The sequence below is a fragment of the Rosa rugosa genome, chromosome 6 (genome assembly GCF_958449725.1).
Source record: "Rosa rugosa chromosome 6, drRosRugo1.1, whole genome shotgun sequence".
In the NCBI taxonomy this organism is placed as follows: domain Eukaryota; kingdom Viridiplantae; phylum Streptophyta; class Magnoliopsida; order Rosales; family Rosaceae; genus Rosa; species Rosa rugosa.
Genome location: NC_084825.1, coordinates 23979124 through 23994377, shown reverse-complemented (window position 1 = coordinate 23994377; position 15254 = coordinate 23979124). Strand labels below are relative to the sequence as shown.

At 37.3% G+C, this 15254-nt stretch overlaps 1 protein-coding gene and 1 pseudogene across 7 annotated transcripts; both read left to right on the top strand.

Moving 5' to 3' along the window:
* Nucleotides 1–256: 256 nt before the first annotated feature.
* On the top strand, nucleotides 257–1250 carry LOC133716434 (bystin-like; annotated as a pseudogene).
* Nucleotides 1251–9771: 8521 nt separating this feature from the next.
* Nucleotides 9772–14785, top strand: LOC133715869 (FAD synthetase 2, chloroplastic-like). Of its 7 annotated transcripts, none has more exons than XR_009849251.1 (6): nucleotides 9772–10465; nucleotides 10833–10885; nucleotides 12572–12708; nucleotides 13057–13147; nucleotides 13926–14291; nucleotides 14464–14785. XR_009849251.1 is itself a non-coding variant. In XM_062142556.1 (3 exons), the coding sequence occupies exons 1-3, from the start codon at nucleotides 10221–10223 to the stop codon at nucleotides 12634–12636; spliced, it is 363 nt and encodes a 120-aa protein (XP_061998540.1). In that variant the 5' UTR covers nucleotides 9772–10220; the 3' UTR covers nucleotides 12637–12745. The 7 variants fall into 7 exon arrangements, 1 of the variants encoding a protein (XP_061998540.1); XR_009849249.1 differs by having other exon boundaries at nucleotides 14433–14785; XR_009849252.1 differs by having other exon boundaries at nucleotides 12572–12645; nucleotides 13926–14785.
* The last annotated feature ends 469 nt before the right edge of the window (nucleotides 14786–15254 follow it).

Below are 15254 nucleotides of genomic sequence, written 5' to 3'. Positions count from 1 at the left end.
AAATAAATAAAAATATATTAACTATATATTAATTAACTTGAGGATTAGCTTAATTATAGTATTTTAGATATAATTACACGTATAAAAATGCGTATAATCACGCATGCATAAGGAAGAGAATCTGATTATATCATCAGGCATGAGCTCGAAAATCCTAAAGGAAGCTCAGATTCAGTAGAAGGAGATAGACGAGAGGAAAACACAAACATCTCTACCGAAGAGCCTCACAAGGAGGAAGAAACATATGAAGATAACAATGACTTTGGTGCGTTCCTTGAGATGCATAAAGAGGATGAAGCAAATAAAGTGATGGAGGGGATGATAAATGTAAGCATTATCGTTTTGTACTTCAGAGTACGTACAGAAAAAACAAAAATTAAAATACATGTTTGTGTGAGTTTCAGGAGTAAGAGGAAGAGAATGAGAAATTACTGGACCGATTCTTATCAAAGGGGGAGGATGCTGATTCACAACCTACTCTGCCAGACTTCATTCTTGAGACAATTAAGAAGAAAGATTGCAATGTCACTTCAGCAGGTTTATATGACCTACATGCCTACATATTATTATAGGATTTATATGACCTAGCCTGTTTCTTAAATGAACTTGTTGACATATGCTTCTGATTTGATCGATTTTAGATGCAAGGCCTTTGCTTTAACTGGATACCCATTACATAGATATATTCAAGGGGTAAGCAATCAGATTCGACTAATTTTGGGTTGGTGGAATTCTCTTTTAATTTTGCCTCTCTTTTTCCAACTGAAGATCAAAATGTATTTTTCCCTTCTTTAACTGCCGTTTATAGATTCCTTATTGTGTTTTACTCGTTTTTGAATTGACTTGTTCACTTCTCCCAAGTGTTGCCAAATTTATTGACGGTGATGTGCTTAAACAGTTTTGCACAGTTTATGAAAACCTACACGGCTGGCAAGATCACCAAATCATTCAAATTTATCCCTTCAATGCAACAATAGGAGTATGCCCTCAAGTTGACTGAGCCTGAGAACTGGTCACTACACGCTATGTATGGAGCTACACGAATTCTTGCTTCTAATCTAAGTCCACAAGCTGCTGAACATTTCTACAAGTTTGTCTTACTCCCACGGGTGAGGCAAGACATTCGAAAGAATAAGTGTTTGCATTTTGCTTTGTATCAGTCTCAAGAATCACCGGCAAAGGTGGCCGGAATCTCCAGTTCCGACGAAGGCGATTTGCAGCTCCACCGTGGCCTCTTCCAGTCGATGTAGCTCCCTCCACAGCTCGAATCTCTCTTCAATCATTCCACAGACTTCTAAAGGTGGCCGGACGACGAAGAAACCGGCGAACGAAAATCGGTCCCCGACTGCGGCTTGGGAGAGAGGAGAGAGAAATTATTTCCGAAAATGGAAAGTTGGAAATTCTGAAATAATTTCCGGAAAAATCCCATATATATCAAAATGGAAACTTTTTCCGACGGCCATAACTTTCTCATACAAACTCTGATTTCCACGTTCCACATGTCCACGAATTCGTATCGACGCGCTCTACGACTTTCGTGAAGGAAGTTTTCTGAGAATCTCAACGTATAAAAAGTCAATCTTGAAACCCCGCTAAATCCACACTTTTCGAATAAATATTCGTCCGAAACACTTCCGCTCCATCCACGAGCCTCGAAACCGTCCGATAATCACTAAATTAAATTCCGAAAAATTCTCAGAAAATAAATACAAATTTCCGGGGCATCACATCAACAGTCAACGAAATGCACTTTAAGAGAAGCTTGCATTGTAGTGTATATGGTGTGCAAATGATTTTCCAATATTCTGCACTAGCTTTATGATAACTTTTCTTTTGCTGTTCCAATGGTATTACTTGAACCCGAGTTTTTTGAAATGTAATATGTATATGTGTGCGTGTGCGCGCGCGAGTGCTGTATGTATATTGGATTGATGTCTTGTTTGAACATGCTTTACGCCACTCTAATCCACGTTGCCCATCCTCTTTCATTAATTGACAGTCAAGGACATGCACTTTAAGAGAAGTTGTTGCTGTTGGGAGTATCATAACGAAGGTCCGCATTCCTGTAAATCATGTAGGGTATGTTAGATTCTGCTCTCAAATTGTTATTGAATACCAACTAGACCTCTGAAGATTGAGAGTTAATTTGTTTTGAAATGTGAATAGTCAGTAGCAAAACTCGCCATTTGAGGTGTTTTTCTTCTCCGCAATGTGCTTGATACAAGTGTAACTGTGTAACGATTGCAAATAAATGATTCTTGATCTTTATGTTGTATTCAGGGTTGTATGTGGTTATAGTGTTGTTGTTGTTGTCGTCGTCGTCGTCGTCGTGGTATTTAGGAAGCTAGTTTCGTTATTCACTGATGCTTATGGAGGTTACATATATATATTTAATATCCTCATATTGAATATGAGAGATCCCTGATACATTCTTCTAATCTAATTGCAGTGCTGCATTAATGATGCTAGCACAGATGGAATTTATTGGCACTACAAGGAGAAATTCAACTCTATTTTTCATCAAAGGAACTCTGGCATTTAGCATAATTAGTTTCAAGGACCTAAAGTTAATATATAAGATATAGTATTGTCAAGAATCAAAATACGTGAACTTGTGCATATAATATTTGGAAATAGAGATTTGGATAATTTTTTTTATTTGTAAGGCAGGTGGACCAAAACAATTATCTTTTTCGATAGAAGAAGAAATAAGGTTTCTTGACAATAATGGTTTTGTGTTGTAGTTACTTTATAAAGCTTCTTTTGGAGGAAAAGTTTGCTTTGCAGTATCGCGTAATTGAGGTTCTTGTTGCACACTTTATGGGATTTTTGGAGGAACCAAGGATAATGCATGTGATATGTCATTAATCACTTCTTGCATTTTGTTAGTCTAATATTGTTGGCATTCCTAAAACCACAAAACTATATCCAGTATCCATGGATGTCCAAAATATTATTTAATCATAATGGTAAAATATGATTAATTGTTTATATATGGGTTGATGTGAAGTTGACGACAAGACCAACTGACCAAGCATGGCAAGCATGCTATCTTTAAAATATGGTTTCTTTGCATGCTATCTTTAAAATATGGTTTCTTTTGTCTAAAGCATGCTTGGAAAGAAAACCTCAATATTTTGTCAGGTGCTCTCTTCCTCACATTCTCACGGTCAAAAAGAGAAATGAACATGGAAGCTAATCTCTCTTCTCACAAGAACCTTGCTGTCATGGAAGAATGGAGGAAACCACAAATCAGCTTTCAATCTCTCCTTGCTGTCCACTCGATGCAATCATGAAGTCTTTGCTGTCTAAGATGGAAGTGGGAACTGAAGAATATTATCATGCACCTTCATCTCCTTCACATGCCCAAACTTTCGGTCGAAAAACAAAAGCAAAAGCAACTGCATCTGGTTTCATATTTTTCTATTTTCTTCTTCATGGAGAACGAGTTGTGGAATCATGTGGTTTTCTTCAGTTTCACTTTCAAGTCTCAGTGAACCTGCAAGTCTCAGTGGTCTTCACTTTCATGTGGTCTTCACATGACAGAAAGCATGATAGTTTGTTTAATTGCAAGTATGGATATCTTGCTGTCGAAGACAGGTGGCCTTGTTCATCTTCATGGAAACCTTGCTGTCAAAGATCAAAGTGGGAGACAATTGCAGCTGGGTTTCCCATTTTAGTTGGTTATCTTGCTGAAACACAAGGCCCTACTCCAACCAAGCTTCGAGCAACTTTGACAGAATGGAATTCCTTCTTCCTCCTATATATATACATGGCTACTATGTTTCTTTGGTGTATTGAGAATCGTGTTGAGTTTCAATCCTTTGATTGTAAAAGAGTCAGTCTCTTTGTTGCTCTGTTTTGTTCCATGTTGAAAACAGATTGTAAAACAACTAAGTGAGTCTGTCCAGTAAGGATTGCAGCAGTCATTGCAATCCCAGAGTTAAATGTGTAATATGAATTGATTAGTGAATCATTGGGTTCTCAAGAGTTAGAGCCCTGCAGTGTTTTTGATCTCGATTGAGGTTTTCACTGCGTGACCAATGTTGTTGTGTTATGTGTATTCTCTGTTCTTGATTATGTTGAGTTTGTAATCTGTCTTTTATTCTGGAGCTCGTACATCCTTGTATTAACAATTGGCATCAGAGCAGGTTCTAAAAAGTGTTTTAGTTGATCTGTGATCAAGGATGGAACGACAACGTGACAGAGCCTCCAGCTCCATAAACTGCCCACCATTGTTTGATGGAGAAGATTATTCTCAATGGAAGATTATGATGAGGGCATTTCTCTACTCTCAAGATGAAAATATGTGGAATATTGTGGAGATTGGTTGGGAACATCCAACCAAGGCAGAAGACTCCAAAAAAGAGGAAGTGAGTTCTGCAAGAATTTCTAAGCCTAGAAAGGAATGGACAGAAGAGGAGGTTCGTGACAAAAATTGCGATTTCAAGGCACGGAATTCCTTATTCACAGCCTTATGCAAGAAGGAGAGGATGAGAATCAGCCACTGTGACATGGCTAAACAGGCATGGGATCTTCTTGCGGTCACTTATGAAGGCAACAAAAAGGTTAGAGGCCAAAAACTTCAGAGACTTGTCTTGGAGTTTGAGAACATGCAAATGGGGGAAGATGAATCAATAGATGACTTTCATGCTCGTCTTCTGAATGTGACAAATCAATGTCATAGTCTTGGTGATCCTTTTGAAGAGCATCGTATTGTCAAGAAAATCCTTAGGTCTCTTTCATCAAAATTTCAAGCCAAACAGATTGCCATTGAGGAGACTCAGGATCTGGATACCTACACTCTTGACGAACTGGTGGGAAATCTCAAAACTTTTGAGATGAGACTCAAACCGGATAAAAAGGTAAAAGATGTTGCTTTTCTTCCGTTAAAAATAAAGATGATGATAAATCTGTGGATTTTGCTTTATTAACAAAAGAGTTCAAAAATTATCTGAAATATAAAAACTCTGCTGGAAATAATTCAAAATTTGACAAATTTGCTCAAAAGAAAAATTTTCCTGACAAACCTAAATGCTATGAATGTGGTGGATTTGGACATATTGCTGCTAACTGTGGTAACAGGAGATATAATTCATGTGGCGACAAAGCTTTAAAATCCACATGGAGTGATAGTGAAGAAGGATCTCAATCAGATTCTGAAGAGGTAAATCTTGCTCTTACATCTTCTCTTAATACTGATTTTTCTGATAATTCTGATTTAGAAGATGATGATCTTGATGAGGAAACTAATGAAAAGTGTAAGCAATTGTATAATGCTTCAAAAATTGTTCTTCGAAAAAATTGCAAACTTGAAGAAGAAGTTACATTTTTAAGAGTGGAAAAAGAAAAACTTCAGCAAAAATTTGAAAATTCTTTAAGAGAATGGGAAAAAGAACGTTCTAACCTTGTTGATAAGATTAAAGTTTTGCAGAATGAGGTCAAGAGTCAAGATTGGGACAAGGAGCATGATGATCTTATTAACAAAATTAAAATCTTGCAGGTTGAAGTCAAAGCTCAGTCTACTCTAAATGTTTCACTAACTTTTGAAAATGAGAAATTGCAGGATGAGCTACTTAAAGTCAAGGAAAGCTTCAACAAATTCTCTATAGGATCCGAAAAGGTTTCTAAAATGATTGGCTTTAGTAAAGCTCATGGCAACAAAGAAGGACTTGGATACAAAGGTGGATCATGCAAGCCATTGACCTTTGTAAAAGGTTTGGAGTGTGCTAATTCTTCGGGTAAGTCACAAGCTCTAGATGATAATAATTTTGATCCTAAGCTGCTCAAAAGATCAGAACCTAATGTAGACATCAAAGTCCATCAAAGAGTTTCTCAGGTAAGTTCTGACAAACACATGTATATTCACAACTCTGAAAGGTTCATTCCCACTTGTCATTATTATGGAAAATTGGGACACATACGTCCTAGATGTAACATGCTTCGCAGGGTCACTCAAAATAAGAGGAAAGCATCTAAAATTAGCCCAACAGCATCGCTGCATGCTGAGCTAAAAGAGCATATGAAGTTGATTAATAGGATTGCCAAACGTATTGCAATCCCCAAAGAGCAGAATTTGAAGCAGAATCAAATTTGGATTAAAAAAGGTTCTAATAATTGTTTTTCTGCTCATATGGATAATCTTGATAATATGCTTGAGCTTGCTTTTGTTCCTAGTGAACACAAATTGGCTGATTCGGTTACTAAACCTTTAGACACAACTCAATTTGAATCACATAGAAGCGCCATTGGTGGGTGCTCTAAGTATTGATACTCTCACTTCACTTGATCCAATCTGCATGCATTCTTATTGTATGATTTCATAGTAGTATAAGTGCATTGCTCTTTTATTTCTGCATTTTTTCATTTTCTGGAGAATTAGGATTGCATGTGTGGTTTGTATCGCAAAGTGTCTGACAGATTCACTTGAACTTAGATTGACAAGGTTTCTACTCCCTTCCTTAAATATGAGTGTAATGAGATGATTAACATGCTTTGAATTTGTTCTTGCATCACTGTGTAATCTCGAGCATGATCAACATACTCTCTATCACTTCGTATGATCACATGCACACATACTCCTTGTGGTGGTAAGTAATATTCTTGGTTGACTTGTTCTTAGTCCACACATACGAAGTTGTTAAAAATGTCATTTTTGCTCCTCGTTAAAAAGGTACAATATTTGTGGAGCATGGCCAGGCTATTCCCAAAGTAAACAGGCCTTGGTCGTGACGAACGATATGAGGATTGGGAAGAAAAGGGAATGGTTTGGCCACCCCGGTGGTATGTAAAACTATTTACTCGAGTTGATGTGTCCTTTGGGATGTCCTTGTTACATCTAGTACCCTAAAGTCATCTGGCTTGGAAGCTACTGGCATTAAACTCGATACATGAGTCTTAGTTTACTTATTAAAAAAAAAAAAAAATGTTGTGCGTGTTAAAGAAAATAAAAATTATACTCACACGGAGATATAAGGAGGAATATCTATGTTGTTCATTTATTCTCTTCGTGGGTGTGTTCTGATTTCAAGGATTCTAATGATGTTACACACTCCACTTTGAGTTATGTTCACTTACACAACAAAGGTATAGAATACTCGATCATCTTCTAGCTTACCTTGTGATTGTCAAAAATGATTTACTCATGTGACCTTATCTTGTTGCATTCATGTTTATGGTTTTGTGGTCGTACTCTTGTCTGAAAAGCTATGCAAATTGAATATGTTCTTAACTCTTGGATACAAACCCACTCATTGTGTGTTTGCATTTCATTCTTGCATCCTTCATAACATGATCCCATTTAGAAGGAGTATTGATACTTGGACTATCTTCCTCTGATTGATTCTTCTTGGGTTGGTGTCTCTTGAGAAACTCTTACAGGTAATCCTTCTTCTACATAGCTTCCGCTACATAGACCTTTGGCATCCCTAGACAAAAAGGGGGAGAAGATATTGTTGGGCTTCTTTCTTTATGGTTTGAACTAATCGGTTAAATTGCTACTACATGGCTTATTGAATTGCAGTTTCGTGTCTTGATCATAGTATTTGTTTCTCAAGTGTGTGATAAATGTTTCAGGAACTAAGGATCCTCAAGTACTTGTTGAGGGGGAGTTTGCTTAGAATATAGTAGTTTTGTTTAGGAATGCCAAAGGGGGAGATTGTTAGTCTAATATTGTTGGCATTCCTAAAACCACAAAACTATATCCAGTATCCAGTATCCATGTGATGTCCAAAATATTATTTAATCATAATGGTAAAATATGATTAATTGTTTATATATGGGTTGATGTGAAGTTGACGACAAGACCAACTGACCAAGCATGGCAAGCATGCTATCTTTAAAATATGGTTTCTTTGCATGCTATCTTTAAAATATGGTTTCTTTTGTCTAAAGCATGCTTGGAAAGAAAACCTCAATATTTTGTCAGGTGCTCTCTTCCTCACATTCTCACGGTCAAAAAGAGAAATGAACATGGAAGCTAATCTCTCTTCTCACAAGAACCTTGCTGTCATGGAAGAATGGAGGAAACCACAAATCAGCTTTCAATCTCTCCTTGCTGTCCACTCGATGCAATCATGAAGTCTTTGCTGTCTAAGATGGAAGTGGGAACTGAAGAATATTATCATGCACCTTCATCTCCTTCACATGCCCAAACTTTCGGTCGAAAAACAAAAGCAAAAGCAACTGCATCTGGTTTCATATTTTTCTATTTTCTTCTTCATGGAGAACGAGTTGTGGAATCATGTGGTCTTCTTCAGTTTCACTTTCAAGTCTCAGTGAACCTGCAAGTCTCAGTGGTCTTCACTTTCATGTGGTCTTCACATGACAGAAAGCATGATAGTTTGTTTAATTGCAAGTATGGATATCTTGCTGTCGAAGACAGGTGGCCTTGTTCATCTTCATGGAAACCTTGCTGTCAAAGATCAAAGTGGGAGACAATTGCAGCTGGGTTTCCCATTTTAGTTGGTTATCTTGCTGAAACACAAGGCCCTACTCCAACCAAGCTTCGAGCAACTTTGACAGAATGGAATTCCTTCTTCCTCCTATATATATACATGGCTACTATGTTTCTTTGGTGTATTGAGAATCGTGTTGAGTTTCAATCCTTTAATTGTAAAAGAGTCAGTCTCTTTGTTGCTCTGTTTTGTTCCATGTTGAAAACAGATTGTAAAACAACTAAGTGAGTCTGTCCAGTAAGGATTGCAGCAGTCATTGCAATCCCAGAGTTAAATGTGTAATATGAATTGATTAGTGAATCATTGGGTTCTCAAGAGTTAGAGCCCTGCAGTGTTTTTGATCTCGATTGAGGTTTTCACTGCGTGACCAATGTTGTTGTGTTATGCGTATTCTCTGTTCTTGATTATGTTGAGTTTGTAATCTGTCTTTTATTCTGGAGCTCGTACATCCTTGTATTAACACATTTGCACAAAGGTGAGTCATAAGTTTTTATGAATTTCTTCCGTATGATTGATGAGCAGCAATTTTTTTCCTCTAATTTTAATGGTAGTGCTATCTTTTTAAGAGTTATTCATTGTTGTCTTTATCGATCCTCGGTTACAGTTGATGTTCATGTTTTCTTGCAGGTACAAAAATGCTATACTAAAGGAGGACAAAGATAAGCTTATAAATCTTCTTGAAGCACAAAATCACTCTAAGGTACGAGCATTATCTCTAAAAGAACCTGTATCACATAATTTTGGGGCAATATGTAAGTCTTTATCTTGGTGATTTGATCGTAGGTAACTCTTGAAATATGAAGGGACACTATGCCAAAATGTGCTTCAGACGACACACTTCAGATGACATAAGTTTTGTTTTATGTCGTCTGAGTTTTTCAGACGACAGAATTTTTTTTTTGTGTTGTCTGAATATAGACTAAAACCATACTCGTTCAATTTGAAAAAATGGTGAGCATTCAGACGACACATTTGTGTAGTTGTAAAAGATGATGATTTCCTATCTCAAAGATCGTTTCATTTTGAAAATATGGTTAGATACAGACAACACTTATATGTTGTTGTAAAATATGGGGATATTTCAAATCTAACCCTAAGAGAATATTTGGAATTCCCTCCAAAAAGTTCTAGTCCTTTCCCTCTCAAAATGCTCAGACCCTAGCTGACTAGTCAATGGGGGTGATACTCAGACAGCACAATTGTGTTGTGTGAAGAAGGTGAGTTTCACTTTTTCTTTTTCTTTTTCCGAAGTCGTTTTTGGCATTAATTACTACACATTTACTCCTTCCCATCTCGGCTCACTCTTTCAGCCACATAAAATCCCCATTTTCTCTCTCCACCTCTCGTTTGCTTTCCCGAAACCCAAAATCCCTAGAATCTCTCTCAATTAAATTCTCTTCGGAAATTTTATTCAGATCCAGTCCCCGGAACCGTGAAATCAATTGGAATAACACCATTAGTGAAATCAGAGGACTGAAAAGGAGCGTGAGACTGGCCTGTGAAATCAGTCCTCTGTATTCATGTCTATCTCTTAGAAGCCAATCTTTTCTTCTCTCATCTCCCCTCTCTCTTCCGCTCCCTCACTTCTCCCCCACTCCCCACCACCGATTCTCCCCACCCATCATCTCCGCTGTCCAATTCCGCCACCCTCACGCCCTCCCCGCTGTCCAATTTGAGGGGGACGAATGTTGAAAAGGTTTTGTTGTGAGTTGTGACTTAGGAGTGAGTGGATTGAGTTTTGAGGGAGTGAGCGAATTGCAAATAATGTTTACTGGTGGTGGCTCTCGTGTCTCAAATCACCTACGGCTGCGAGACCGCGACCTCCGCCGCCGCCACCAACCCCAACTTGGTTTTGGGTTCGTCTTTGGCTTTGGATTGGGTACTCGAATCGCTGGGCTACGAGTACGACGCTCTCTCAAATCCTTGTCTGCTCGTAGAATCTCGTCCTTTCGCTCTATCATTCATTCCAAGTCTCCTCCTGACATTCCTACACTCTCCCACTGTTTCAGGTACTTAATTACTCCTCCATCCCTTTCCACTATTTCTGTTCCCATTCAACCTTTGCTATTATTTATTCTGATCTTTCTTCGATATATATAGTCTATCAAATAATGAAATTGACAACTTGTTTAGAGGTAATTAAGACTAGTATTTGTTAAGACTTGTGGGGCAGCAAGTAACCCAGAATGGGTTATCATCTTTCTAGTCTTATTGATTCAATGGAGAGATACAATGTAGGGATCAGCGTTAATCCATTGATTCAGTTGCGCTTATCATGGTTTGGTTTTGATTTTTAATCCTTCAGATACACACACATGCAATGTATGTAAATATTTTGTATGTGGTCAAACCTCTGATTCCTTTTCTTTTGCAAAGCCAACGAGAAGACAAATGCGAGCTTCCCTCCGACGTATTGTCCTCAGTGGCAGGTTTCTTTCTTTCCACCTGTTTCCCTGTTTCATTTGTTCACCAGCATGTTCGTCACATTATATAAAGAAACTTGTTGCTAAGTCGTGCAAGTACAGGACTAGTCTATCTGTAAGAACCCTTTTGTGCGTTGCAGCCGGTGAAATTACTCCTAGCTGATTCATCAAGTACTCTATCACACTTCTTTTAGTAGCTTTATGACTAGATAACTTAGAGACACCACTTTCAAAGTACTCTACTAAGCTCAAATTTAAAATCAATTAACCAACTGCTGAGCAGTAGAAACTAATACAAAATCAGTGTAATACAACAAGCTTTCTCATACCCAAGTAATTGCAATGCAAATCCTTTTTATTGACTGATAAGTTCATAATTTCATACATTTTTATACCCTTAAATGTAGGATTCTAGGTTTAGAACTTGTCATCTTTGAGTCATTTACTTTGTCTTTGTGTTTTGTAGGTTAAATTGGAGAAAAGAATGATTTGGAGCTTAAAGTCAAACGCCGGATTGAAAGGATGCTTGCTATCCTAAGCGTCCAGAATTGTCTCTGCTGTGCGTCAACTTTGAGGATTAAACTGTACCTTCTCACAAGGAATTAGCAGGCGAGCCATATACCATTGGGAAGATACAGATGTTAGCTTTCTGAGGAATTTTACGGAAGTGGATTCGCATTCTTCTGGAGGAAGTTATGATGATTTAAGTGAACCTAGTTCGGGAAGGCAGATTCTGACGGATTTTGCATATCTTTTCGGAATCTGACTTGTGAGGCCCAAGTCCGTTGATCTTAGCACTCGAATGGAACAAGACTGAACGTATCTGACATAATTGAAGTAATTTCTTGCGTTGACTATAATAACCTTGTGTTTCTTTAGAAATAAGAAATCTATTCCAAGTTGGACTAGAAGACTTAAGAAGCCCAAGTCAAGTAGGAATTAAAAAGAGACATACAAGGCAGAAAAAGAGGACGTCTAGACAGAAGAGGCGGCCTGGAGAGCAGATTGAGACGCAACAAGAGCGAGAGGAGTCACCTCCATCTTTATTCCTCCTTTACTATGTTTTTCTTAGTTATTTTTATTGTTTCTTTTTGCTAAACTTCTAAGCTAGGGCTGAGATGAAGCCCCTAGTATGACTATTCGATTCAAAGTCTTAGCATTCAACTCTCATATTTTGTTAACCTTCTAAAAAAACCCTTCTCTCAATTCTTTTGTTTCTATTCTTAGTTGTTTAGTTATAATTTCAATCATCACAATCTTCCCCAATGTTTGTTTATTTTTGTGTTCAATTGGTTATTTGAGTTAGAATCAATTCAAGTTTCAATCCTTGTTGGAACGACCTCGTGCTTGCACTAACTATACTACAATCGATTCGTGCGCTTGCGAGTAATCATTTAAAACACAACATTGACATAGAACACTCTCGAGTCTTGTGAAATTGAGAGAACTTCTAAATTTCTCCTTTCGATTCATTTGCACCATTCTGATATTGCCAAGTTTTTTCGGTCACTTAGCAAGTTGTATCACTGCACTCCTAACATTCTTTCACTAAGTTTTCTTTATAGATGTATAGGCTTTGCATATGTGCTTTCTGTACTGAAAATTTATAATTGGTATAACCATCTGCTTAGTTAAGCATATTTATCTTAAGCCATGCACTTATTATTTCTTTTATTTTGGTATTGTACCTAGGAGGAATAGTTGCACTGGGAAAATTTGATGCCCTTCATATTGGTCATCGAGAGCTTGCTAGTTGAGCCTCAAAGGTCGGACCTCCATTTTTTTTTATCATTTGTTGGAATGGCAGAAGTACTGGGTTGGGAACCTAGGTATTGTAGTTGTGCACCCTCCTTCTTTGTTTATTATTCATTTATTTGTTTGATCTGCCTTCCTTTTTTCTAGTTTGTATTTTCTGTTGCTATTGTCCTTAGAATCCTGTTATATTTAATCACTTTTTAATGATGATGAAGATTAAGAAGGTTGTTAAGACTCCTTGCCATCTCTATTGAACATCTGTCTCTTTCCTCTTAACAGAATTTGTTTCTCAGTCCATTGAAATTTTGATCTGCTTTCTTCTTCTTCTTCTTTGTTTTTATTTTTTATTTTTTATAATTCTCTTTTTTCCCCTGAAGTTGTTACTATGTTTAATCATCTTATCTGTTCAACATTTTATGCAGCCCAACAGTATAATTTTAGCAATTTCACCTGCTAATCAAGATCTTGTTACATCTGATGCAATTAAAATCTCTCGTGAAGTGGATCCAACAGGTGAGTCTAAAAATTCACATCCAATTTTCTTATCTGTTGCTTCCCAAAAAAGATTCATCTGGTGCTTCTAAAATCAAAGTAATATCAAGTCAATCTACTGAAATGTGAATCTTGCAGCTGATATAAACCCGTATGTTGCATGAGAACATGGTTCTAGATGTTTAGTGTTTAGTCTAATGTTATTTTTTCACAGGGGAGAGGACAGTCGGAGTAGCCGGTTGAAATTGTCAATGTTCCTGCTGCTAATGTAGCCTCAATTTGGTTTTAATGTTACAAAGAACGTCAAGGGCAGACAATCTTGAGGTAAAGAGGTCACTGATGGTCTTTAGTATTCATTAAGAAAATTAAGTAAGCAATGTTTTTTTGGACACTCCTTCTATTAGTTAATTACCTTATGCTTTTACTTGGTGACATCCTCTATTTGATTTGATAGATCTGGTTTGTTTTTACTTGGTGACATACTCAGAAATAGTTGATGCCATGACTGATGCAATTTTCGGTTTTCGAAGAAAGTTCTTTTGTGCTGTGGAAGTTCATTCGAATTTGGACAAATCTTATTTTTCTAGTTTTGTTTCCATTAGTTGTCGAGGATAAGTACTTGAGCTTCACTTGTGTTTTGGTATGTTGCTTATGTTTCAAAAGGAACTGGAAGTCGATGTTTGTACGATGTGTACCAGAGTATGGTTTTATCTTTGTGTTGTTACAGACTGAGATTTTGTGTTATGAGATTTTTGTGTAGTTTGTTGATTTTTCTTGTGCTGTTATATTTATTTATTAGGTGATACCCTACATAGCAAGTGAGTACCAGAAAGATAAAATATGGCTAAGATGGACCCGGCCTAACAAACGTGATTATCAAGTTGTTATTGTTGTTGATGATTCCCACAGTATGTCTGAGAGTTGCTGTGGGGATGTTGCCATTGAAGCTCTGGTGACAGTGTGTCGTGCAATGTCACAACTGGAAAATACTGGCAACCTTGCTGTTGCAAGCTTTGGATAGAAAGGCAAAACATAAGGTTGCTCCATGACTTTGATAAGCCCTTTATTGGAGATGCTGGAATTAAGGTCAGGATTAACTAGTGTCAAGATTAAGGGTTTCAACAATAGTACAATTGATTTGTCTGCGCATAATTGTACCTACAAGGTATTTCCTCTCCCCCCCCCCCCTCCCTCCCTTTAGTTATTTTTTTCTTTTTATACTTCTGCTCATGGAAAATAAGAGAACTTTGAATACATCACTACCCAATGACAACCAGTTTAAAATGTTACACTATTTGAAATACAGTGAACTTTAACTCTAAACTTTCATTTTCAAGGCTGGAGCTACCTCTAATGAACCCTGAGCTCTTCCTTACAGTGGGCATCAATCCACCCCAGGCATGTTCTATATTCCTTACAGTATTGCTGACTTCATACTATTAGTGACATGTTCAATAATTTTATCATGCTTACCCTAGTAATGTTATCATGCTAAGAAGTTTTCTTTCTTATTTTATTGAATTGTTCCAGGGTGTTCTTCTCTATAGACCCCCAGGAACAGGGAAGACATTGCTAGCCAGAGCAATTGCAAGCAACATAGATGCTAACTTTCTAAAAGTTAGTTATTCATGTCTGTGGCTTTTATACTGAGGTTTTACTTTTTATGCAACATAGTGCTTATTATTTTTGTATATTGCCCTGTTGGGAAGAGTGATAAAAGGGGAATTTGATTTAAATGTTGCTCTTAAGACCCTCGATCTTTTCTCCAAGTAATTTCCTTCACTCTCAAATGTTGTTATTCAATTCAGTAGTCATACAGACTGATAAGATTTCTTTCACTGTTCATTGCGGTGTTAAACTCTTTCTAACCTTGTTTTGTCATCTAGATACTTCTCAATGCCTTACTCACTCCCCCAACTTGATATGGTTGCGGTTCCTGAATTTTCTGGTGGGGCCATGGAGAATTATGGTTTGATCACATACCGTGAAAATGAACTGCTTTTTGTTTCCTGAGTGGAAAGTTTGGTCTCAATTTAGGTACAATTATGGCCACTGATATTTTGTTTCCTGAGTGGAAAGTTTGGTCTCAATTTCTTCAACAAACTACTGGTGGACTAATTATGGATGC